The sequence below is a fragment of the Dromiciops gliroides genome, chromosome 3, assembly GCF_019393635.1.
Source record: "Dromiciops gliroides isolate mDroGli1 chromosome 3, mDroGli1.pri, whole genome shotgun sequence".
Classification (NCBI taxonomy): Eukaryota; Metazoa; Chordata; class Mammalia; order Microbiotheria; family Microbiotheriidae; genus Dromiciops; species Dromiciops gliroides.
This window is the reverse complement of record NC_057863.1, coordinates 410,101,190-410,127,287: the sequence shown is the minus strand read 5'-3', so window position 1 is coordinate 410,127,287 and position 26,098 is coordinate 410,101,190. Positions and strand designations below refer to the sequence as shown.

The 26,098-nt window shown below is 38.8% G+C and overlaps 1 protein-coding gene across 4 annotated transcripts in view; it reads right to left on the bottom strand.

Annotated features, from left to right (window-relative positions):
- Positions 1-26,098, bottom strand: part of HECW2 (HECT, C2 and WW domain containing E3 ubiquitin protein ligase 2) — a 449,127-nt gene that overhangs the window by 156,126 nt on the left and 266,903 nt on the right. For all 4 annotated transcript variants that reach the window (XM_043994321.1, XM_043994323.1, XM_043994320.1 and 1 more), the window contains exons 4-5: positions 16,896-16,990; positions 8,648-8,723 (exon numbers count right to left, since the gene is read on the bottom strand). In XM_043994321.1, coding sequence (XP_043850256.1) covers positions 8,648-8,723; positions 16,896-16,990 — 171 coding nt within the window. The remainder of the gene's footprint in view (positions 1-8,647; positions 8,724-16,895; positions 16,991-26,098) is intronic.

Below are 26,098 nucleotides of genomic sequence, written 5' to 3'. Positions count from 1 at the left end.
GTGCCTTTTCTTCACCCCATTTTTGCTCTGAGTTCTCCTTTATCACTCAAGTAACTGACACAGATTGGCCAGAAGATGCTTTCAAATGAGTGCTGTTGTTTCCAGAACAATACAATCTTAGAAATGGGATATTAAATGTTCTCTAGTACTTCTAGTTCATTTTACAGATGAAAACATTTTAAAGACAAGAAAAATAAAATGATTTCCTCAAGATCAGATAATCAAGTAAGAGTACCAGAATTTAAAGCCAGATCTCTGACTCCAATTTCAGCGTTCTCTACGCTATACTATGAAGCTATTAACCAAAGAATGGTTTCAATGTTCACTGCCCCACATTCAATCAAAAATATTTAACAATGAAACATTATGAATGCAGGCTTTCTTCTGTAGTTACATGTTTTCCAGGATAAAATTATTTATTCCCAAAATATAAATGTTAGAGCCATATTAATTTTATATAATAAAATACAGCAGTTATTACAATTTTTACCTGCTATGATTCTCACACATTTGCTTATTATCTCCAAATGTTTAACCCCAAGGTAGTTAGAGTATAAGATTTAAGGCAAGGCAAGTCTAAAATGCATTTTAATTTAATTTTAATGATTTATTTTAAGGCAATAATAATTTATTGATAATAATAAGAGCTAACATTTACATATAGGCTACTACATGCCAAGCACTGTGCTTGCTATGCACTTTACAAATATTCTCTCATTTTAATATGTACCTACTATGTGCTAAACACTATGCCAGGCACCAAGGGTATTAAGATAAGGTAGAAACAGTCGGGAGCAGCTAGGTGGCTCAGTGGATAGAGCACTAGCCCTGGTTTCAGGAAGACCTGAGTTCAAATCCGGCTTCAGGCACTTGACACTGACTAGCTGTGTGACCCTGGGCAAGTCACTTAACCCTCATTGCCCCGCAAAAAAAAAAGAAAAGAAAAGAAACAGTCCCTGTCATCAAGTAACTTACCTTACCCAGGGAGAAACAACCTAGACACATATAAGTACATGTTAAATATATACACTGTAAAGATAATGTAAAGGGAAATGAAATAGTAACTGAAGAGGGCATCAAGAAAGGCTTCATGCAGCAGGCTCTAGGGTTTCTAAGAGATAGAAGGAGGAAGAAGAAGACAAGAAAGTGAAAAGATGGGTCTGGTAGATGAAACATGCAGTATGAAGAACAAGGGAACCAGTTTGGTTACACTGTACAATGTATGAAAAGGAAGACAGGAAACGAGCATTTATTAAGTGCCTACTATGTGCAGGGCACCGTGTTCAATTTTACAAATCTCTGATTTTGTCCTCACAACAACCCTGGGAGGTAGGTGCTATTATTATCCATATTTTACAGGTGAGGAAACTGAGGCAAGCAGAGATGAAATGACTTGCCCGGGGTCATATTGCTAGTAAGGGACTGAGGACAGATTTGAGCTTAGGTCTTCCTGACTTCAGACCTAGAATTCTATCCACTGCACCACCTACTTGTCTCAACAAAGGAATAGAATAAGTCTAGGAGCAGGTCCAAAAAGTCTTCAAATGCCATACAAAGGAATTTATATTTCATCAAGAGTTTTGTGAGGATAAGACCTTTGCTTTAGCAAGATCACTTTGGCAGCTGAGCCCAGGATGGATAAGACAGGGGAGAAAGTTGAGTCAGAAAGACCAATTATGAGGATATTTCATACAGTCCAAGTTCATGTTTTGAAAGGGACCTAGGTGACTGTCTAGTCCAGTTATTCAATCAACTCAATAAATATTTGTTAGGCACCTACTAAGTGCCAGCCACTGTGCTAATACATATAAAAAGAGGCAAAGGACAGCTTCTGCCCTCAAAGAGTTTACAATCTAATGGATTACAATCCAAACACAAATAGAATCCTTTCTCTAACCAACCTAGCAAGTGGTTGTCCAGCCTCTACAAAGAACTGTGAGGGGGAACCTATCACCTCTCTATGCAATTTACTCCACTTTATGACAACTCTATATGGTTAGGAAGTTGTTTTTTCCCTAAAATTGAGTCTTATCTTACCCCTTTGCAATTTCCATCTATTTCTCTTGGTTCTGACCTCTAAGGCCAAACATAACAAGTCTAGTCTCTCTTCCATAGGATAGCCCTTTAAATTCTCCAAGATTTTCTCCAGGCTAAACATGCCTGTTTCTTTCAGCTGAACCTCATAATATATGAATTCATGGTGCTTCCTTTGCTCACTTTCCAGCTTATAATTTGGTGCCCATAACTGAACCCAGTATTCCAAATGAGGGCTGGCAAGGGCAGAGTATAGGGGAATGATCACCTTCCTATTCCTTGAAGCTACACTTTCCCCCCCCCCTTTTTTTAATATTCCTTTTTTGAGTTCCAAATTCTCTCCTTCCCTCCCATCTCTTTTAAAAGTCAAGTAATTTGAGGCAGAGCCAAGATGGCGGAGGAGAGGCTGTGACTCCGGCAAGCTCCCAATAAACCCATCCACTCACTCCCAAATAATGCCATTAAAAAAAATACAACCCAGAGCAGCCTAACTCAAATAAGAACAGAGTGAGACTATTTTCCAGGCAAAGACGGAAACTGGGATCACGAGCTGATCAGGCTGAAAGGAGCTCAGTGTGGTCCAGACCCAGCCAGGAACAAACCATGCCTCCAGTGCCTCAGAGTCTTTGGCACCAGTGGCTTCTTCTGAACCTCGGCTCGCAGACCAATGAGGGGGTTCAGCAGTTGGCTGGGGTGAAGTGGCTGCAGTCTCTGCTGGAGTTGGGGCAAAATGCCGTGGTTCTGAACTAGTGTGCCAAACTGAATGGTGGTAGCCCACTGGGGGAAGAGCATAGGCACACCAAGCTTCCGACCATAGAGAATCAGATTTCAATCAGACATTTGCTTCCAAGTTGAGATGAGTAGGGAGAGAAAATAGGACAATAGACAGCTTTTTTTTTTGGGGGGGGGTGAAGTAGACCAGAATACACATTCAGAAGAAGGTAATAGCAAAGTCAAAGCTCCAACATCCAAAGCTTCCAAGAAAAATATGAATTGGTCTCAGGCCATGGAAGTGCTCAAAAGGGACTTTGAAGAGAAAGTAGAAGAGATAGAAGGAATATTTAGAGAGAAGGGGGAGTGGGTGAACCTTACTCTCATCAGAATTGGCTCGAAGAGGGAATAATATACACACTCAAGTGGGTATCGTAATATATTGTGCCCTGAGGGAAAGTAGGAAGGAAAGGATATGGTGATGAGAGGCAAAGGAAGGGCAGATAGGGAAGGGGGAAGTAAAAAGCAAAACACTTTTGAGAAGGGATAGGGTGAAGGAAGACAGAAAATAGACTAAATATCAAGGGGAGGGAATAAGATGGAGGGTAATACAGTTAACAATAATAACTATGAAAGAAATGATGAGCAGGATGATATCAGAAGGACGTATGAAAAATACAAACCATCAACAGAGAAAGAACTAATGGTATCCTGAATACAGATTGAAGTATAATTTTGTTACCTCCTCTTTCTAAAGGTATTTTGTCTATTTTCTTTCAAACCTGACTAATGTGAAGATGTTTTGCATAACTGCACATGTACGAATTATATTGAATTGCTGGATTTCATGAGGAGGGACAAGGAGGGAGGGAGGAAGAAAATGTAGAACACGAGGTTTTAAAAAATCAATGTAAAGGAGGCAGCTAGGTGGCACAGTGGATAAAGCACCAGCCCTGGATTCAGCAGGACCTTAGTTCAAAGCTGGCCTCTGACACTTGACACTTACTAGCCGTGTGACCCTGGGCAAGTCACTTAACTCTCACTGCCCCACCAAAAAAAAAGAAAAGAAAAGAAAAGAAAAGAAATCAATGTGAAAAGTAATGATGAGCAGGGAGTTTAGAGAAACCTGGAAGGACTTACATGAACTGATGCTGACTGAGAGGAGCAGAACCAGGAGAACATTGTACACAGTAAAAGCAACATTGTGTGATGAACAATGGTGATAGACTTGGCTCTTCTTAGCAATGCAATGGTCCAAAACAATTTCAAAGAACTTCATGATAGGAAATGTTCTCAATGTCGAGAAAAAAAGAACTGTGGTTTATGAATGCAGATTGAACCATACTGTTTCTAATTTTGTGCTCATTTTTTTCCTTCTTTTTTGAGGTTTTTTTCCCTTGTGCTCTGAGTCTTCTTTCACAATATGACTAGTACAGAAATACGTTTAATGTGATTGCACATATATAACCTATATTAGATTGTTCTCTGTCTTGGGGAGGGGGGAGGGAAGGGAGGGTGGGAGAAAAAATTTGGAACTAAAAATCCTATGAAAACAAATGTTGAAAACTATCCTTATATGTAATTGGAAAATAATAAAATACTGACCTATCAAAGAAAAAGAAAAAAAAAGGCAAGTAATTTGATATTCATATATGGCTAGGTGCCACAGTAGATGGAATGCCAGGCCTACAGTCAGGAAGATTCATCTTCTTGAGTTCAAATTGGTCTCAGACACTTACTGGCTATGTGACCCTGGGCAAGTCACTTAACCCTATTTGCCTCAATTTCCTTGTGTATAGAATGAGCTGGAGAAGGAAGTGGCAAACTACTCCAGTATCTTTGCCAAGAAAACTTTATTAGCCATCTTGCAAGAGAAAACACAGACAATGTAAAACAAGAAAAATAAAGAAAATTTTAAAATTATACTTCAATCTGCATTCAGAATAAGTCAGTCCTGGGGGGCAGCTAGGAGACACAGTGGATAAAGCATTGGCCCTGGATTCAGGAGGACCTGAGTTCAAATCCGGCCTCAGACACTTGACACTAGCTGTGTGACTCTGGGCAAGTCACTTAACTCCCATTGTCCCGAAAAAAACCCACAAAACAAAAAAACAAAAAAACAAAACCCGAATAAGTCAGTCCTTTGGAATTGTCTTGGATCATTGCCTTGATCAGAATAGATAAATCTTTCACAGTTGACTTTTGTTACAATATTGTTGTTACTATATACAATCTTCTCCTGGGTTCTACTCAATTCACTTTGTATCAGTTCATATAAGTCCTCCCATCCCTTTTATCATTTCTTACAAGTTAACTCTTCTTAATGTAACCCAAGACCACATTAGCATTTTACTGTGGATTCATATTGAGCTTGTAGTCTATTCAAATACCTAAATCTTTTTCAGAACTGCTGAATATCCATGACTTCCCCATCTTAGATTTTAACCCAAGCATAATATTTTACATGTAACTCCACTGAATTTCATCTTATCAGAATCAGTCTAATGCTCCAGCTTGCCAATATTCTTTTGAATCTTATATTCAAAAAGCACATACTCAATGGTTTAGATGCTTCTTCCAACAAAAGAAGTCACAATCCATTAATACCTGACCATTCTGTGATACTCCCATCCAGGTCCTACCATAAATTTGCAAAGGGGTTCAACCCAACATGACAGAGACCTTCCTAGGTTTCTTCTGATATTATGAGGGTACCAGTGGAGAACTTTGGCTATCCAACTATCATCTGTTGCCCTCACCACATGACCAATCTATCTTTTCTTCCTTTTATACATTTCTCTGATGAAATTTTATTCCTTTGTTAAGTTATTATTGAAAATGATCATATCTATTGTTTATCTAGCACCTTAAGGTTTGCAAAGTGTAGTATGTATATTATGTCATTTGATCATCACGATAAATCTATGAGGTAGGTGCTATTAGTATTCTCATTTTAGAGATGAAGAAATTGAGACAGAGAGGTTAAATGACTTGCCAAGGGTCACAAAGCTTGTTAGTAGCTAAGGCAGGAATTAAATTTGGGCCTTCTTGACACCAAGAAATGTCAAGTCCAACACAATCACCTGTGTAGCCTAGCTTCTTTTTTTTCATTGTGACTCCCTTTCTGGTTGTATGTTTCTCCTTCATATTCTCCATGTGCTGGTCATTTTTGGCACTTTGGAAAGTGTTGTTATTCAACCCATGTTGGATATTATAAACAATTTAATTAGAGGGAAAAAAAAACCACTGACCTATGTTTTGGAGCTTATTTCCTATTTTTAGTAAAATGGCCTAGAATCCTCAGGTTCCAGATGGTCATTCCCCAGGGGTGAGTTAATAATGATGCAATATAAAAATTCTACATTTGCATCCACTCTTTTATGATCCATGAAACCAATATGTGAGTTATTATAGTGACCTGCCAAAAGGATTTTTTATTGTCTGCCAGCAATACCCAACAACAATAAAAACTAAAAAAAAATATGATGTGATCAAAGTCTGTATTTGGTTGGACTTTCATAAAGGGTAACATAGACTTATGGGCTCCACATCTCACATTTCTCTGTTTACCTATAAACATCTTGTAGGAAAAGTAAGAGGACCAGGAAGAAAAGATAAGGATGCTAAAGTAATTCTGATCTATGTAATACAGGATCAGGCTAACCTCATGATTATATATAGCCTACTACGTGCTGAGCATTGTGCTTGCTAAGCACTTTACAAACATTCTCATATAGAAAAAGCACTCCCAGTCCAAGTCACACTAGAAGTTTTCACATGTAAAGGCAATTCATTTCTCAAAAACTCCTCAAGGCTATTGGGGTGAGGAGAATAGGTCAAAGAAAGAGAGAAAAATAACTAGTTCATAGCAATATATTGTAAGAGAAATCTCAGGCTCTGCTATTAGCACTTTGCTTGCTTTCTGGGTCATAGGGCTTGCCAGGGGAAGGAGAAAGGTACAGGTCTTGGTGCTTTCCCAACAACCTAAGGACCTCTTTTTGTTTTTGGTGAGGCAATAGGAGTTAAGTGACTTGCCCAAGGTCACACAGCTAGTAAATGTCAAGTGTCTGAGGCCGGATTTGAACTCAGGTCCTCCTGAATCCAGGGCCAGTGCTCTATCCACTGTGCTACCTAGCTGCCCCAACGTAAGGACCTCTTGAATCAGAACACCATAAAATGATCAACCAATTTCTTAGTTCTCTACTAGCAAATCTGGGCTTCCCAGAATTACATGTGAATAAGACCAAGAAATTTTGGAGTCATGAGCAAAACCAAGTTACAAAACGACTTTCCTATTAAACAGTTTCAAATGCAAGAATGGTAAAGAGGAGAAAACAAACTCAGAAGATTACACACCACTAATGAATTCATGTCTTCTGTGTATGTGCCATAAGTGATGGAGACATATTAGAAATAGAAACATAATAGGATGTAGACCTTGAAAGTACTTCAGAGACCATTAATGCAGCAACCTGATAGTAGAGATGAAGAAATTGAAGTCTACAGAGGAAAAGGGATTTTCCTAATGTCTTAGAGGTAGTAAGTAGCAATGGGCAGGTGGGGGAGTGGGGAGGATTCAAAACTCAGGTCCTCTGACTTCAAATCTACTATCCTTGTCATTAAAAAATTCTTCCTTTAAACGTTTTCAATTTTGTCTTCTTATCACTGAAAACTCCAACATTGTTCCACATATTAATAACACTGTTGGCAAAGAGTGGTGGTGTATATTCATAGCCCTTGTTACTAGGACATCTGAGGCTAGTGGGTTCCTTGAGCTCAGGAATTCTGAGCTTCAGTGAGGTTAAAGTGAGTCAAGTACCTGCATTGTCTGGCACCAATACAGTAGACCCCTGGGAGCAGGGGTTCATCAGGCAGCCTAAGGAGAGGTGAACTAGCCCAGGGCAGAAAAATGGGCTTTGTCAATCAGCAGAGTGATCGGTACCTTAAATGGCTGTATTTCCAAACTGGATCTGATTGGGAAATCCAGTCTCAAAAAATGTTTAAATATACACATACACACGCATATGCATATATATGTGCATGTATGTGTGAATTGTGTCTTTGGTTTTTTAAAAACTACTATATTTGTTTCCCTCTTTGGCTAAAGTCATCCTTTCTTTTTTTCTTTTTTGATCTGAAAAGTTGAAAAATTCTATAACTGTTTACCAAGTTTGTCACTTGGGAAGAAAAGCAAATAGATGTGATTTAAGCCTCAGAAACACAACACCTCCATGAGCACAAAAACAGAGCATTTTATAGTGACAGACATCTGTTAGGCTTTATTCTGCATGAATTCCTTATTTCACAGATGTAGGCCAAAAAAAACTTTTCCAAAGAAAGAAAGAAAGAGAAAGAAAGAAAGAAAGAAATAGAAAGCAAGCAAGCTGGTTTTTCTGAGAGTTTGCTTGATTTTGTCATTCAGGACATTTCTCTAAGCTTGATGGCAAGCATACAACTCATTACACCTTAACAGCACATTTCAGCTATTTTTGACCCATCATGTATATAATCCCTCTGTCATCAGAGAATATTTCTTTTCTTTGTGCCCATACAATTGTTTTTCCTTCCATGAATACAAATGGATAAGTATAGGTTGTTTTCGACATGTAACAGAATTCTAATTAGATTGCTACATGCTGTATTCTAGTTTATTCTTTTTGTACATCTGAGTTTTTAAATGAGAAGTTTAAGGAAGTAACTTCTTTTACAATAGCAGTGAGTTTACTTGCCTGGTAGTCAAATTACTATTGAGTTTTATAAATAATCAACTTATAACTCAATAAAAAAAACTACTAGGAAGCCTAAAAATATGTGAAATCTGAGAACGTCTATGCAGGAGGTTAGCATGTATCTGCATCTTTACAACAGATACATAATTTATAAGACTGTAAAAATCACTTACCTGACAAGGTAAAACTGACTAATTTCCGACAATGTTGATTTCCCGAAGCACCTCCTTCCATGCCTTCTGCCCCCATCTGAAGAGAAGACCATTGAATACATCAGAGACGATGTCATAGCAGCAGCAGTGATTCTATCTCCCAACTTACTTTGGAGGGTCAATTACATAGGTAGCATGATCACCACTGATTGCAAACACTGAATAAAAAACAATTCTTATCTTCCCTAAGGACAGGTATTTCCAGAAAGGTAGTCTTAAGGAATAGAGAGCAAAGGTTGCAAGCTTTAGGACTGGACAAAGATGAGCTTCTAAAACCTCAATAATGCTGATGGTAATAATAATAATAATAGTTAACATTTACATAGTACTTATTGTGTGGCAGGTACTGTGCTGAGGACTTTACAATTATTATCTCATTTGATCCTCACAACAACCTTTAGAAGTAGGTGCTATTATCATCCCCAGGATGTGAATGAGGAAACCGAGGCAGCTAGATGTTAAGTAACTTGCTCAGGGTCACACAGCTAGGAAGTGTCTGAAGCTAGATTTTACCTCAGGTCTTCCTGACTCTAGGTATGTGACTCTATCCATCGTGCCACCCAACTGCCTCCAACACAACTGGATATCTCTGGAGTAAAGAGGTTAGAGATATACCCATTTGATGAACGCAAATCAGCTTCCTCAAAGTCATGTTTTTTCAGTTGTTATTTTCATGAGATAAGTATCTAAGATCTTTAGTACATATAAATTCATTATCCTATTACACCAAATAGTCTTCATAGGGAAAGCTAAAATCATCATTGCCAAATATTGCAGAGCACCCACTCTGTGCTTCTAATTTCCTCTAAGTGTACATTGAAAGTAGATGGGTGTTCAGGAGGTATATTCGAAGAGCTGATTGTTAAATTTTCATTGTGAGTATTTACATTCTGAAAACTAGCTACAAATCATTGTTTGCTTTATTGTTTTGTTGATTTCTAAACTTAAGAAAGTGATGGAGAAAATGTTAATAATGCAGATTAAATTTGAAAGTGCATTTTGTGTACAATTCCGTCCTCCCTCCCCTCTCAGAGAACTGGTTGTTAAACATCTTCTAGCACACCCCTGGTCACAATTATCTTTAAAAAAAAATCTTGAACAGTCTGTTCCTACTCTTAATAGTAAATTATATTTGGCCATCTGCTCTTTACTTCTTATAAAGTATTTTCATATAAAAATAATAACTGCAGGTGACTTTTACATAGCACCTTATGGTTTACAAAGCATATGACTTCATTTAGTGCAATGGGATTCTAATAATAATATCTCACATTTACATAGTGCTTTTCAGGTATATAGTATTTTACACATTATCTTATCTGATCCTCACCAAAAGCCTGTGTGGTATAAACTATTATTATCTCCTTTTTATAGATGAGGAATCTGAAGTTCAAAAAGTTTATGTGCTAAAAAGCTGCTCCCTGTTAGAGGCATGATGCAAATCCAGGTCTTCCTGACTCCAAGACCAGAGCTCTATCTCTTCTACCACATTGCCTTTCTAGCCATTAGATCATAAGCTCCTTGAAAGTCAGAGACTGTCCTTTGCCTCTTTTTGTATCCCCAGCACTTAGCACAGTGCCTGGCATATAACCGATACTTAATAAATGGTTATAGATTGATTGATTGATAGCATACAGATCAGATAAAACGAAAGAATCTTGGAGTGCAAAGGACCTCAGAGGTCATCTGGTGCAACTCTCACCCAACACGAATCTTCTCTTTAACATACCAGGCAGGGTAGCTGTTCAACTTTTGTTTGAAGAGAAATACCCACCTAAAACAACCCTCTCTGCTTCTGATTAGCTCTAATGGTTAGTGCGCACTTTCCTCTTACCTCAAGCCTAATCTTTCCTCTTTTCAGCTTTTACCTCTTGATTCTAGTTCTGGTCGGCTAGCCCCTAGTTCTTCCAGAGCCAGTTGGAACAAGTCTAAAGGAACTTTCCATGTAACAACCCTTTGAATACATTAATACATCTATTATATCCTCTCTCCAAGGCTTCTATTCTTTATTTATCCTTAGTCTCTCATATGCCATCCTGTCATGGACCCTTCTCTACTTGGGTGGCTCTCCTATGGACATTCTCCAGATTATCCTTTTTGCCTTTAATTTGCTTCAATTATATGGCACTCCATGAAGAACACACCAATAGGAGTAGGTTTAAACTTGGCCTAAGGAAAAACTTCCTAACAGTGAGAGCTAACTAAAAGTGAAAAGGAAGGCTACCTCAGAAAGTAGTGGGTTACCCTTCACTGGAGGTCTTCAAGTGATGGCTACCAATATTAAGATGATTCCTGTTCAGGTATAGGTTGGATTGCATGACCTCTGTGGTCCCTTCAAATTCTATGATTCTACGAGGAATCCTCTAAGGATAATCTTCAGACTGGACCAATTATCCTACACAGTGTTAATTGGAAGCAATACTTGTAAAAACTCATGGCTCAGTTTCACTCTCCAACAGGAAAAGTTGTGAAAGACCATTGCAAAGTTGAAGAGATGGATATCAAAGGGAAAGGACATCTGTATGCAATGTTTAGGGAAATCTGCCTTTTGTCTGAATAAACTCATTCTATAGATTAATTCCAGGAGAACACGTCAACCAAGGAGAAAAACAATAAGTCACAGTGAAGTTGGGATTCATCAGCTCCCAAAGCCGAAGGATTTCCTGCTCTGTGTATCTGAAGTGTCTGCATCATTGAGTACTCTGATGAATTACAGTGATGTAGAGACAGAGATGTCAGAGGTTTCTTTTGGCCTTGACACACCCCAAAAGGGATATGAGAGAGAGGAAGCCAATACTGTTAACATTGCTGCTCATTTCCTTCCCTGTCATGTTTCTCTGTTGATTGCTCAACAACTTTCCCAGTCACTTCTTCCAAGTCCATTGTTGAGACCCAGCTGTAAAACAACAGTTGTATCACTTGGGCTGTGTAAGGATGAAGTTTGCTTATGTCCATGGGACCCTTACATTTTTAGAGATAGCTGATCAGGATGTTAAAAATACATTACTTCCATGACCACTTAATTGATGTAGCATACTACAGACTCCTAACAGCTCTGGTACTCAGACTTTTCCCTTCTGAGGACATCTATACACTGATATGGGGGGTTTAGGTGGAAAGAAGTGGACCCTAAAGGTTTCCTACCTTCTTTGCCTCCCCCTCTCCTAAAGTTCTCTTGGGGCTTTGGGATTTGGGGTCTGAAAGGAAGAAAGGAATGATTGTCCGGGTTTCAAATTTTTTAGGAGATATTATGGGTCTCGGTTTTCTCCTTTGTAATTTGATGGGATCTATGACCTGTAAAAACACTTCCCAGTTTTTTGATTCTATAAACTGAACAGAGACAGACAGAGGGAGAACAGGAAAGAGAAGAGGAATGGGAGAGGGGGAGCAGAGGTGGGGAAGAGAGAGAGAGAGAGAGAGAGAGAGAGAGAGAGAGAGAGAGAGAGAGAGAGAGAGAGAGAGCACACCCACACAAGCACTTTATAAAACCTTGATCACAACACATTAACCAACCGATTTTATTATCTGATCTATAATTTAAAATGTTCTATATTTTGATTTTAAGTGCTATTGTCCCAGAGGACTTCTGAATACAGAAACGTGGTGATGGTCTTCATAGAATGCTTGAAGCAGATTAATTACCTCAAAGCTATCCACAGATTGTGACAGAGTGATCTTAATGCAAAATCAATAGAACCAATTCAATGCTTTTCTTTAGGTTGGGAAAATCCGATGCCTTCAGAGACATTTGGAGACTTCGATTACTCTGGACCAAGAAAAGAGAAGCTGGAAATATTCTAATTAGGTCTGGAAGGTATCAGCTAATTTCAAGAGGTTTTTGATTATTTTTTTTGTTTTGGTTTCCTGCATTACCCTAATTTTTGACTGCATTTATTTTTAGTATTAACTAAAATAAAGGTTATTTCAGAATGTTTAGTAATGTGATGCTTTATTTTGTGGTTAGCAATATCTTAAATTCTTTCCACTATTTATAAAAATTAACTAAACACAAACAAAACAGGGGTCCTTTTGAATGTTTTATACTATATCTATCATGTGTAAATACTCAGATATAGTAGTAGAGAGTTTTTGAATCATTTCCCAATAATTATTCATTCTAGAAAGATAAATTTATATTTTCCACAGAGTTACAACATTTGTTTGTTTGTTTTTCATTTCAGCTCTGGAATTTATGCTCAGGGGCATGGCTGCCTTTACTGGTGAATAGTCCATGTGGTCCACTGTACCTAGGCTGGCTCTAGCCATGTTCCATTTTCTTCCCCACCATCTATCTCCCTGTGAGCCATCTTGTTACTCTATTCATATTTTTTGCCATTCTCCCATAATCTTTCCCTTCCTTTCAGGTTCTAGAACCTTAATCAAATCAGTATCGCCATAGCTACTAGAAAGTATATGTAAATATGCTTCCTTTGTGGTACCTGCCCCCATTCCTATAATTCTGTAAAAATAAAATAATCCCTCTCTGGCTAGCACTACCTTGCATAATAACATAGCTAAGTGGCATAATTGACAGTAATGGACTCAGTCACCAAGAACTGAGTGTAAACCCTACCTCAGAGACTTACTAGCTGTGTGACCCTGGGCAAGTCACTTAACATCTCTCAGCTTCACTTTCCTAATCTTTAAAATGGGAATAAAAACCACAGGGTCATTGTGAGGATCAAGTGTGATCACATATGTAAAGAACTTTGCAAGTGTTCAAGTGTTATCTGTGTTCAATTGCTTCAGTCTGTAAAGAATTGTTATTTGAGGTTTTTATGACCCATCTTTTGGCCAGAGTTTAAAAAACCCTGTCGAATATACTGGCTTGGGGCTCAGAAGAAGCGCCTCTGCAAACTGCATGATGCTCCATGCACGGGTTGTAGCTGTCACCATGGCGCTGGCACTTCACGTCATCACCACTCACCGATGCCTATGGGGGGGGGGGGACCTGGCAAAATTATGATTGGAAGCCCAGTGAGTGCAGTCACATGACTGTCAGAGCAGCCAGCCAATTGGCTTGGGGCTGTGTGTGGTCAGCCTGGGGTCTGCTGGGAAGAAGGGAGGTTTTTCCGCCTTTCTAGCTTGAAGCTGGAAGGTGACAGTACGTTGTTCTGTGTTCTCAGGTGATTCCTGGGCGGTGGTGTTATTCAGGTTGTATTATTTCCCTTTCCCCATTTTATTTCCTTTCTCTTAATCCTACTGATACTGTTTGTGTTTTTTTGTTTGTTTGTTTGTTTTTAAGTTCGACCTTGTTAAATAAATCCCGCTCTGTCTTGAGGGAGGTTGTCAGTCTCCTTCCTTTCCCCAATATTACCACGAGCCTCCTAGCTAACACTCCCCAATTAAAAATTGGTCCCTACAAGTCACGTCTGACTCTTTGTGACCCCACTGGGTGTTTTATTGGCAAAGATACTGGAGTGTTTTGCCATTTCCTTCTGTAGCTCAGAACTGAGCTCAAACAGGTTAAGTGACTTTCCCAAGGTCACACAGCTAGCAAGTGTTTGAAGCCATATTTGAGAAGTTGAGTCTTTCTGGCTCCAGGCCTGACACTCTATCCACTGTGCCACCTAAATGTCGCCAAGTGATGTATAAATCCTAGCTATTATTTTATCCCCTTCTTTTTGAATATAAGTTCCTTGAGGTCAGGTACTGTCCTCCCTTTTGCACTTATATCCCCAGTACTCAGTAGAGTGCTTAGCACATTGTACTTATTAAATGATTTGAATTAATTCATTCTTCAATGATGGCTGTTACTGAAGGCATCCTGGTTAGCTCAAGTTTCTCATTATACTCACTTTTTAACATTCCAAAGTCAAATTATGTCAGCCCTTACGGATAGTTGTTAAATGTGGAAAGTGCACGAAAGTACTCAATGTTAGCAAAGGGCCTATCAGAGACTAAATAGCTGAATTAATGATACCTGAATATTTTCCAAATAGTTTCCAAAGCTCCATAAAAATGTAGCCATGAATAATGAAAAGTCAACAACATAAAGAAACAATCCCCAAAGATAATTTTAATATCCAAACATGCCATTTTGCCAGAAAACTAATAAAAACATCTAAGAAAACAGGAACTATAGGGGATATTAAGCTATAACTAACTGTCCATTCAGGAATTGATCATGCACTTCAATAATGATCATGTCCTATTCTTACAGGACTTGATAGAACAGAATAAAATATTAGAACTGGAAAGGACATCAGAAGTTATCCACTCCATTCTCTTTTTGCAGATAAGAAACTGACCCTCAGAGAGGTCAAAAGACTTTCACAGTCACTCAGCTAGTCAGGAGGAGAGCCAGAAATAGAATCCAGGTCTCCTGAGCTATTCTTTGCATCAAACTGAACTATCTCTCTTTTTATTTCCTCTGGCTGCTGGCCAACTATTGGTACTGTTATGGTTGTTTACCTGAAGGTTTGGGTTGATTATTATTCAGTTTTTGGTAATCTACTTGCCTAGGTGCTTTGTCTTCAGGATTGGATAATTCTTTGAAGAAAGAGCTAGATAAAAGATATGGGGAGAAGAAAGAGGTTGCTCTGAGCCCCACAGGAGCCTAGGAAATTGCTGAGGTGACATCAAGCCAGGAATGTCAAAGCTTTTGGGTAGAAGATACAGTCCTCAACTTCTTACTTGTTCATCTGAATTTTCCCCTCCCTTTGCCTAGATCCTAAAGCATCAGTCAGTTCCTAGAAGAAACTGAAGGTGACTCTTTCAGAACCATCACCAGAGGGCATCTGTGTAGCAACTCAAACAGCCAACACTTTTAATCCTTGTCATTCAGGTGGCACAAAAATGTCTCATGATGGTTTCTACAATTAATAAAACTGAAAATTAATTTCCCTTCAATACTAGATAGTATGTAAGAACAAGAAGCCCTTTTCTCATTTCTCTCCTATGAACTTCTGAATTTAAAAAGAGAAAGAGAGAAAATACTAAAGACTAAAATTTTTAGCTTTTATTAAAAAGGGATATCGGGACATTTCCCCAAAACTTTACAAAAGCAAGTATATTACCCCCTCCCCTTTTAAATCAGTTCCATCTTTACATGGTGAGGCAACATGGCATAGTAGAGTATTAGATTTGGAGTCAGAAAGACCTTGGTCGAAATCCTGATTCAGATAATGTATTAGCTGTGTGACCTTGGGTAAGTCACTTAACTTCTCTGTGACTCAGTTTCTCAATTTGTAAAATAAGAAGGCTGTACTCAAATGGCCCAAGTTCTCTTCCAGCTCTAAACCTATGATCTTTTGGGCATAGCAAAACTGCTAAGGTGGGAGGCAAGAGAGAGTCTGTGTCAGAGCTGGTCCCTCAAGCTGATTTTTTTTAGGGGGTGGGGCAATAAGGGTTAAGTGACTTGTCCAGGGTCAAACAGCTAGTAAGTGTCAAGTGTCTGAGGCTGGATTTGAACTCAGGTCCTCCTGAATCCAGGGCCAGTGCTTTATCCATTGCACCACCTACCTGCCCTCTCAAGCTGATTTTCAAGAGATGCATTCGAATAACGCTAGATTTCTTTCTGAATCTGGGCTGGGCCTGTCTGATCCTTTGAATATACACCAATTAGCACATAGATACTTCTCTACCAATAGCCTAAAAAAATTCCCAAAAGATTGGTGAGATCTTAGTCTAGGAGAGTCAATATTTTTCACTCATTTGTAATGACTAGATTTGTCTCAAACTTTGCCCAACAAAAGTTGAACTGCATTTCATTTAATAGATGTACTTCTGAAAAGTTGTGTGCAAATACCATGTTTTCTAAGAGAAGTACATTTTTTCCATTACCTTATGTTATCAGGTCAGAGATGCCTTTTCTTTGTTCTCCCATGTTAATTAGCAGTGCCACAAACCTCTTGACAAAAAAGCACTTAGTGATGTGTAATATGACATTTAAATTCACTGGAGGGGTTTCATTTAAAGGCATCCTCCAATTAATCATTTTATAGGATGAAGAACTCCTTGGTAAGGAGAAGAATAGCTCTCCTTCCTTCCCTCCCTCCTACACACTCTAGAATCTGTTTGCTTATTTAAATCGGGGCAAGGCAAATGGTTTATTGTGTTTTAGATCGAAAGCTCTCCGGGTCATAAGCACATTTCCTGTCCTGTTGTCTCCCACAAGTAAGGCAAGGTTGCTTTAACAGCCATGAATGCCTGGCCATGCCTATGGCCATGCCTATGTTGAATCATGGGACACACAAAATAGACTTACCATTACAGCTGGATTTTTCACAGTAATACACGGGGTGGTTGCTCTCAGGGCCCCACTGATGCCATGGTAGTATTTAAAACATATTTTTATTTCCGCTGTAAAAGCAAAGAAGAACACAATCGATCACCTAAAGAAACAGCAGCATCAAAGCACTCTTGAATTAAATATGGATATGAAGCCAAACTGGGGCTCCAATAGTCCTGCTCAGTTTGAATAACTGTTTCATTTCCAAAAGTCAATTCAGATAGCAACAAATTGTTCTGCTTCCTGCTTCCTTTTATATCTTGACAGCTTCTCTGAAAGACTGATAAGAATGCTTCACATCATTGTTGGGCAGTAGGATATGTATTCAATTTAATTAAACTCAGACAAAAACCCTTACTGAAACTTTCTGTGTGGAGTTCACTGTACCAGCTGCTAGGGATTTTAAAAAGCACTGGTGGGGGCGGCTAGGTGGCACAGTGGATAGAGCACCAGCCCTAGAGTCAGGAGGACCTGAGTTTAAATCTGGCCTCAGACACTTAACACTTACTAGCTGTGTGACCCTGGGCAAGTCACTTCACCTCAACTGCCTCACTTAAAAAAAAAAAAAGCACTGGTGACTGCATCCCTTCCTTCAAGTAGTTTATAATCTAGTTAGACAAATCACGAATCAGCTCTCTCTCTCTGGGCTTCAGTTTCCTAATCTGTAAAATGAAAGGCTTTGTGTAAAAAAAACTAGCTCTCCAGTCAGAGACCTAGATTTCAATTTTAACTTGAAACCTTGTGACTTTGGGCAAGTCATTTAACATTCCCAGGCCTAGAACAATAATCCTATGACTAGCTAATATATGCAAAATCTGGGATCTATGATTACATGAAGAAAGATATATATGTGCATTGTAGAGATAATCTATAAAATGAAATAGAGAAAAAAAAATCTAATAAACCAATCAGGAAATCACTGATTATTTGAATAAGAAAACTGATGAAAACAAGTTAGCTCTTTTAGTTATTAGTGTATCGATTGACATATTTTTTGTCTTTTCCAAATTTTAATATCGTACTTTAAAATATGATGGTATTCCTAACATCAGTTGAGGCAGAATTCATTTTTTCTTGCATGTGCTTGCAATAGTGATTTATTTCAAAATAGCCAGTGAATACAGGTTAAATAACAAGTTCTCTTCATCACAGCTTAAACAGACAAATAAGCTTTCAGTGGGCCAGTGCTTCCAAAAGATGTTTTCAAGTATCTATTTCATTTAAAATGCTGTGTCTGGGGGGCAGCCAGGTAGTGCAGTAGATAAAGCACCAGCCCTGGATTCAGGAGTACCTGAGTTCAAATCCAGCCTCAGACACTTGACACTTACTAGCTGTGTGATCCTGGGCAAGTCACTTAACCCTCATTGCCCCACAAGAAAAAAATGCTGTGTATGATAACATGCAACTTTAACCTTTCATCAGGAGACTTTAATGGATCAATATTGTTTTGGATGCCTATTAACGTCTAAAAATGAAGGTTTTCTCTATATATCTTCAATAAATAAAAAGGATTGAATAAATACAAATGCTAATTACTTTTCTGGTAAAGTATCTAAAATTCGAACCAGATCAAAGGGCATAAATAGAGATGATGATCAAAGGTAATTCCTTCTGTCATGAGAATTATTCTTGGGATAATTGCTTCAGAACCACTGATGTAAAATGACTAAATTTTGCTTTTTTGCCAAGGTGTCCTTTTCTATAGGGAAGCTTATTAAAGGAAAATAAATGGGGGCTGGAGGGAAGGAAGGCAAGAATTTAATGACACCAGTGACATGCTCTCTCAACCAAACTTCATGGGATAGTTTAAGTAATTTGCCCAAAATACATACAGGTAATAAATGGCAAAGCCGAGATATAAACCTAGGTAGGTCATCTGACTCTAAAAACCAATGTGCTTTCCATTGTGTAATCCTCAAAGAACAGTTTAAACCTGAAACTTATATTGGAAAAGCAACTATTAAGTGTTCCAATAAGTCTGTGTGAATGATAAATAATTAACTAACCATTTAAAATTTTTTAAGGGGCAGCTAGGTGGTGCAGTGGATAAAGCATTGGCCCTGAATTCAGGAGGAGCTGAGTTCAAATCCGATCTCAGACACTTGACACTTACTAGCTGTGTGACCCTGGGCAAGTCACTTAACCCTCATTGCCCCACAAAAAAAAAAAGAAGAGTGTACACTGGTCGTAATCCTCTTCTCCATATTCAACAAGCTACATCTAACTCTGCTCTTTACATATGAAGATGACATTATTGAACTCCTATCAATTGGACAGCATTTTAAAAATAGCTTGAGTAGAGACAATTTCACACTTATGTATCTGCACCCTCACCTATCTACTATGTTTTTTTTTATTTTTTTAAGTGAGGCAATTGGGGTTAAGTGACTTGCCCAGGGTCACACAGCTAGTAAGTATCTGAAGCCGAATTTGAACTCAGGTACTCCTGAATCCAGGGCCGCTGCTTATCCACTGAGCCATCTAGCTGCCCCATATCTACTATGTTTCGACCAAAAGAATACCCTTTACATTGACATCTGGGTTGGCTGGATTTGGAAGCATAGTTCGAGGTTATGGAACAAAGCAAAACTGTCTCTCCCATGAGAAATGGAGCATGGAATGTACACTTCTGGCCTTATCAGCCTCTGGCAGAGATAACCAGCAGGAGTTAATGAACCTTGGGTGGCCCAGAGATAATAGACGAAATGTCATTTAGAAAGAACAGCAAGTGAGTTGGCCAATTTGGCTGTAATGGAGAGTTCATGAAAGACAGCCATGTGCAGTAAGCCCAAAAAGGTTAGCCGGGACCAGACTGTAAAAATCTTAAAGGTGTCTGCATTTTATCTGAGAGGCAATTGGGAGTCACTAGAAGCTCCTGAACAGGGATGCAACATTATCAGGCATAGGCCTTAGGAACATTCATCTGGTATCTATGAGAGGAATAGACTAGAGAGGGGAGAGACTGGAATCCCTTGAGACTAAGGACTATCTTTTGCCTTTTTTGTATTCCTAGAGTTTAACAGAATGCATGGTAGGCTTTTAATAAATGCACGTTGATTGACTTATTAAACCGGGTGATATTCTGGAGAGCAGTTTGGAACTATGCCCAGAGGGCTATAGAACTGTGCATACCCTTTGATCCAGTAATACCACTGCTAGGTTTATACCCCAAAGATATCCCCCCAAAAGAGAAAAAAGACCTATTTATACAAAAATCTTTCTAGCAGCTCTTTTTGTGGAGGCTAAGAATTGGAAATCTAAGGAATGCCCATCCATCAGGGAACAGCTAAACAAGTTGTAGAATATGATGGTGGTAGAATATTATTGTGCTATAAGAAATGACAGCAGGATGATATCAGAAAGGCCTGGAAAGACTTATATGAACTGATGTATAGTGAAGTGAGCAGAACCAAGAGAACATTGTGCAAAGACAGCAATATTATTTGATGAAGAACTGTGAATGACTTGACTATTCTCAACAATACAATGATCCAAGCCAATCCCAAAGGACTAATGATGAAACACCCCCAAAGAAAGAACTGATATTGATGGAACACAGACTGAAGCATGCTATTTTTCACTCTCATTTTTTTCTTTTATTCAAGTTTTCATATACAAAATGACTAATATGGTAAAGTTTTATATAATCATTTAAAAAAACACACAACACCAGGGTGATTAGGAGGGTGGCTCCCTATTTCTTCAAAAGGAACAGCTTAAGTAAGCAAGGGGGCTGGAGATGAGGGAGTTGGGGTTGGGAGAAAATGAATTGTTTTGGACATGTTTAGTTTAAGATGTTATATCATATACAGTTGGAAATGTCCATTAGTTAACTGATGATATAGGAGAGAGGCTAAGACTGCATAAAGGATGATAGTTGAATCCAGGGGTTCTGATGAGATTGCCAAGAGAGAGAATGTTTATAGAGAACAACAGAGTCCAGGATAGTACAGAGGTGTCAATCATGTGGCCCCATGGGCTACATGTAGCTTACAACACTCCCAAGTGAAGTCCAAACCAGACTAAAATGTAATTGGAAAATATTTAACAAAGTAAATAAAATGCAATAAAACAGATTTATATTACATTTTACAACCAACTTGATGTAAAACTCATCATGATCATTGTATACAGTCGAGTAGCCCCCATTTCTACTTGAGTTTGACACCACTGCTTTAGTATGCCACCCACATCAGGGATGAGGCCTGGATGATGTTGACTATTAAATAAGGGGATTAAATTAGATACCCTCTAAGGCTGCTTCTATCTCCAATCCAGAAAAGGAGACTGGAAGGGAACAGCAAAACAGGAAGGAGAATAAAGAACTGTCATGAAAACCCAGAGAGGAGAGTATCCTGTAAGAGAGAATATAGTGTCAGATGCTGCAGAAAAGGTAAAGAAGGATGAAGACTGAGAAAATACCATTAGATTTGGTAATTAAGATATCATTCATTACCTCATAGAGAGCAATTTCAGCTTGATGTGAGATGGAATTCTTCGGAACACCTCATGATTAATTCCATCCCACATCAAGCAGAATGATGGCAGCTGAAGCCAAATTGAAAGGGTTGAAAAATGAATGAGAGGAGAAGATAGTGACTATGAACAGCTTCTTCCAAGAGTTTGACTGTAAAGGAGAAAGAATGATAGCTAGAGCGGACAGTTACGTCAAGTGAACATTTTTTAAGAGTGTGGGGGCGGGGCAGCTAGGTGGCACAGTGGATAGAGCACCGGCCCTGGAGTCAGGAGTACCTGAGTTCAAATCTGGCCTCAGACATTTAACACTTACTAGCTGTGTGACCCTGGGAAAGTCACTTAACCCCAACTGCCTCACTACAAAAAAAAAAAAAAAAGAGTGAGGGGGGCAGTTAGGTGGCGCAGTGGATAGAGCACCGGCCCTGGAGTCAGGAGTACCTGAGTTCAAATCCGGCCTCAGACATTTAACACTTACTAGCTGTGTGACCCTGGGAAAGTCACTTAACCCCAATTGCCTCACCCCCCCCCCAAAAAAAAGAGTGAGGGGGGCTGTCATCTTTGTGAGTACATAGGAAGAAACTGAAAATTACAGAGAGTGAGGATGATTGTGGAGGCAAACTGACTGCCAGAGAAGATAGGAGGGGATAGGATCAAGGTCACAAAGGGATGAAAGAATTGGTCTTGGCAAGTAGGGCCACGTATGCCTCTGAGACTCAAGCAAAGAGTAGAGGAATATAGATCTCATAGGATCATGGATTTAGAATTGTAAGGTGCCTCACAGGCTATCTATTCCAACTCTCCATTTTACAGATGAGGAAACTGAGGCCCAGAGATGAGACTTAGCGTTACAGGGCTTGGATTTGAATCCAAGTGTTCTCATTCCAAGTCCAGGGTTGTGATTTTTTTAAATTATACCACACAACTTCCCAATGAAGGATAATATCAAAGGACTTTTGAGATGTAGAATATGGGAGAAATTAAGCTTACAAGAAACAGCCTACAAATAGATAATCAGCTGGGTAAAATAAAAGGATTACCTTGTCATAAGGATGGCTCAGGTGAGATTAGATAACATAAAGATGTAGAGGACCTAGTCAGCATAGATATATGGCTTTCTCTAGCTCTGTTCAGCAGCACAAATGTAATGTACTACCTTGCCTCCATTTTATAAAGGTGGCCCAAAGAGGTTAATAGATGTCCCTAAGGTCATACATTTAGAAAGTGGCAGAGACAGGTGTAAAACCAAAGTCCTAGGACTCCAAATTCAACAATTATATTGATGGTTGGTGAAAAAGCAGGTTAATTCAACATTAACCCAAAACAGATATTCATGGACAGGCAGGCACATACTGCTGGTGGAGGTATGGAGCAATCCAACCATTCTGGATAACCACATAGCATTATGCAAGGAAATTGACTAAACTGTCCATGCCTTTTGAACCAATGATCTCACTACAAGGCCTAAACTTGAAGGTTAAAAAACAAAACAAAAAGACCCAACATAAGGCACAACATTGAGAGTATCCTTCTTCATTGCAGCAAAGAATTGGAAAGAAAATGGGTTCCCACCAATAGGAAACTGCAGAATAAACTTTGGTGTATGCCTGTAATGAAGGCAGTATTGTATAGTGGAAGGGGTGCTAAAATTCAAATGGTGATTCTGCCACTGATTCTGTGTGACCTTGGACAACTCATTTAACCACAGTTCTCTCATCTGGAAAATGAGGGGTTTAACAACATAATATCCCATAGTTCCTATACATTTTCCCCCACCTTGAGATCCATTATTCCTTTAATACTGAGGAGGATCAATTGATGCGAACCTAACTAAGCAAAACCAGCAAAAAACCAAACAAACATTAGAGTGACTACAATAACAAAAGAAAAGATTTATTTAAAAGTCCATAATAATAATAATCACAAGACTCCCTCCTCATGGTGGGAAGGTGGGTGACTACTAGAGATAGTACAATGTAGTCAGATGTGGTCACTGTATTCAATGTTTTTGCTGAATTGCTATTTTTTGGTCAGAAGGTCAGGTTGTTTCCTTATAAATGACTGGGGGAGGGGGGGCGGTTAGGTGGTGCAGTGGATAAAGCATCGGCCCTGGATTCAGGAGGACCTGAGTTCAAATCCGGCCTTAGATACATGACACTTACTAGCTGTGTGACCCTGGGCAAGTCACTTAATCCCCATTGCCCCACAAAAAAGAAAAAAAAAAGAAATGACTGTGACATAAAGACAAAACACATCAATAAAACATTTTCATGAAAAGCCTTCTCAAAAGTTTTTTCTTCTCCCTCCCTAAGTAACCTGACGCCATAGTTAGCTGTATAACAGAAACTTGATCCTTTGATAACTTGCTAAGAAGATATCCTTTTTCTGTGTTCGAGTTTTCTTCCCTAGAGTGACATCTCTCCTTGTCTACTAGATTCAGACTTCAAAGGAATCTTATTCTGAATTTTAGTGGTATGAGAGGAGAAGTTTATCCTCTGGCACAAACAGGAGCACAACTTTCTGAGAATAATAGCTGTCAGTCTTTTGAGTCTCAGATGTGCTTTAATCCTAAATGGGAAGAAGTGCTTCAAAGCAAAATGGACTGCTGGGGGGTGGGCAGGGAAGGAAGCAGAGAGGGAAGAAGCCAATGCAGGAATTAACTCTGGTATAATAATACCATTGATACATGAGTTTTGTCTGCAATAGATGAAATATAAGTGGATTTTTCATGGTTCTTTTAGTCATCTGTGTCACTTATTAGTTCTATAATTTAAACGCTCTGAGCCTCAATTTCCTCATTTTGAAATGTGGATAAAAATTGCCTGCCTTCCTTACAAGAAAGTATTTGTAACCATTTAATAACTATATACATGTATTTTTATTATTAGCTTCCTAGATGAGGAAATTCCCCTTTACCAATGCAGTTAAGTTAATTAGTCAATTAACACTTATTAAGTACTTTGTATGTACTAGGCACGGTTCTAAATCCTGAGGCTACAAAGAAAGGCAAAAAACAGACCCTACTTCCAAGGAGCTCAAAGTCTAATATGGGGAAGAGAGATAGAGTGAAGTAGCTATGAACGAAGAAATTATATATAGGCTAAATTGGAAGGAGTCTCAGAAGGAAAGGTACTAAAATTAAGGAGGACTGGAAAAGTCTTCTTGAAGAAGCCCAAGGAACTTGGGCTGAGATTTGAAGGAGGCCAATAATACCAGAAAGTGGAGATAAGGAGAGAGTGTTTCAAGAGGAAGAGTATTTCAGGCTCAGGGTCCAGTCAGTGAAAACACTTGCAGGTCAACACTTTCTCTACAATTACTTATCTGAGAGAGTTGCCCAGGACATTAGGGGATTGAGATTTCCAGTCAGTATGTGTCAGAGGCAGATGATCATCATCACCACCATCACTAATCATCATCAAAAATATGCCCTTGTGTATTAAAATTTAAGTTAGGAATGTCCTCTCTTCCAAACTATCCTTCCCCGAAATGGTCTTGCAATATTCTCAGATCTTTTCTTTGAATTTAACTTAGTGCTCCTTAGACTCAGGGACTAAATTTTGAATTTCAAAATATCTTACACATGAAATTCAAATGAAGCTCTTCTCCCTATGGACCAGACATCATTTCTCTATTCATTTAAAAGAGGGGAAGATCCACAAAATCCAAATAACCAGCTATAAATTATTCTAAAACATGAATAATCCCTCCAAGTGTTCTCATTACATATTTCATCTTTAGGGCTCCTATTTAAAGCATCTCAGAATCAGAGTTCCATGCTGAGTATGAGTCACATTTTTAATCTCACCCTTTGCAGAAATGTGGTCAGGTACTACAAGTGATTTGCATGCTTTTAAAAATATACTTTTGTGTGTGTTTCATAAGCCTGAATCCATTCCATTTTCTTTAGTGAAGGGCTCTGTCTTTGAAATGGGCTAACCGCTATTCTTTAATTATCTTAGGGCAGAAAAACATGAGAGAAATGATGGCCAGTATCATTGTAGGTATTCTATGTGATGTAGTCCTTCAGAGGGGGAAAGTAAAAACCCATTGCAGAAAATCTGAAGGAATAGTGGCATGAGTGATAAAATCAAAAAAATATTTATGCAGTTCTTAGTTGTAGTAGAAAGAATACTGCGGGGGATTTAGAATCAGAAAGACCCGAGTTTCAATCTGGCTGAAGAAATTTACTAGCTGAGTGTTAAGGGCTAAAATTCTAGCTAGTTTGTCTAAAATATCTAATGAGTGGTCGCCAATAAATTATAAGCTTCAGCAAGAGTTAGACTTTTAAGCATTTATTAAGGAGAATAAGAATTTGGTAAAGAGAGAGAGAAAGGCCTACATTCATCTATTTATTAAAGAGAGAGAGCATTTCTAGCTCCCTTCTCCACTGGAGTCCTCAGGAAAAAGTCCCAGTCAGAGCGCCAGGCTCCCCACTTCTTCTTCCCACAAGCATACGTCACTTCCTGTCACCAAAGAAAAGACTCCTGGTCTTGCCCTCAAAGACCTTCGCTTCATGGCGGAGCTTTTCTACAGTAAGTCTCCAGCAGGTGGCGTCATTCCAATCGTTACATGAGTGACCCTGAACAAGTCACTGAACCTCTCTCAACCTTAGTTTTCTCATCTGTAAAATGGAGTAGATAATAGCATCTACCTCAGGGTTGTTGTGAAGATCAAATGAGATAACACATGTAAAGTGCTTTGTGAAT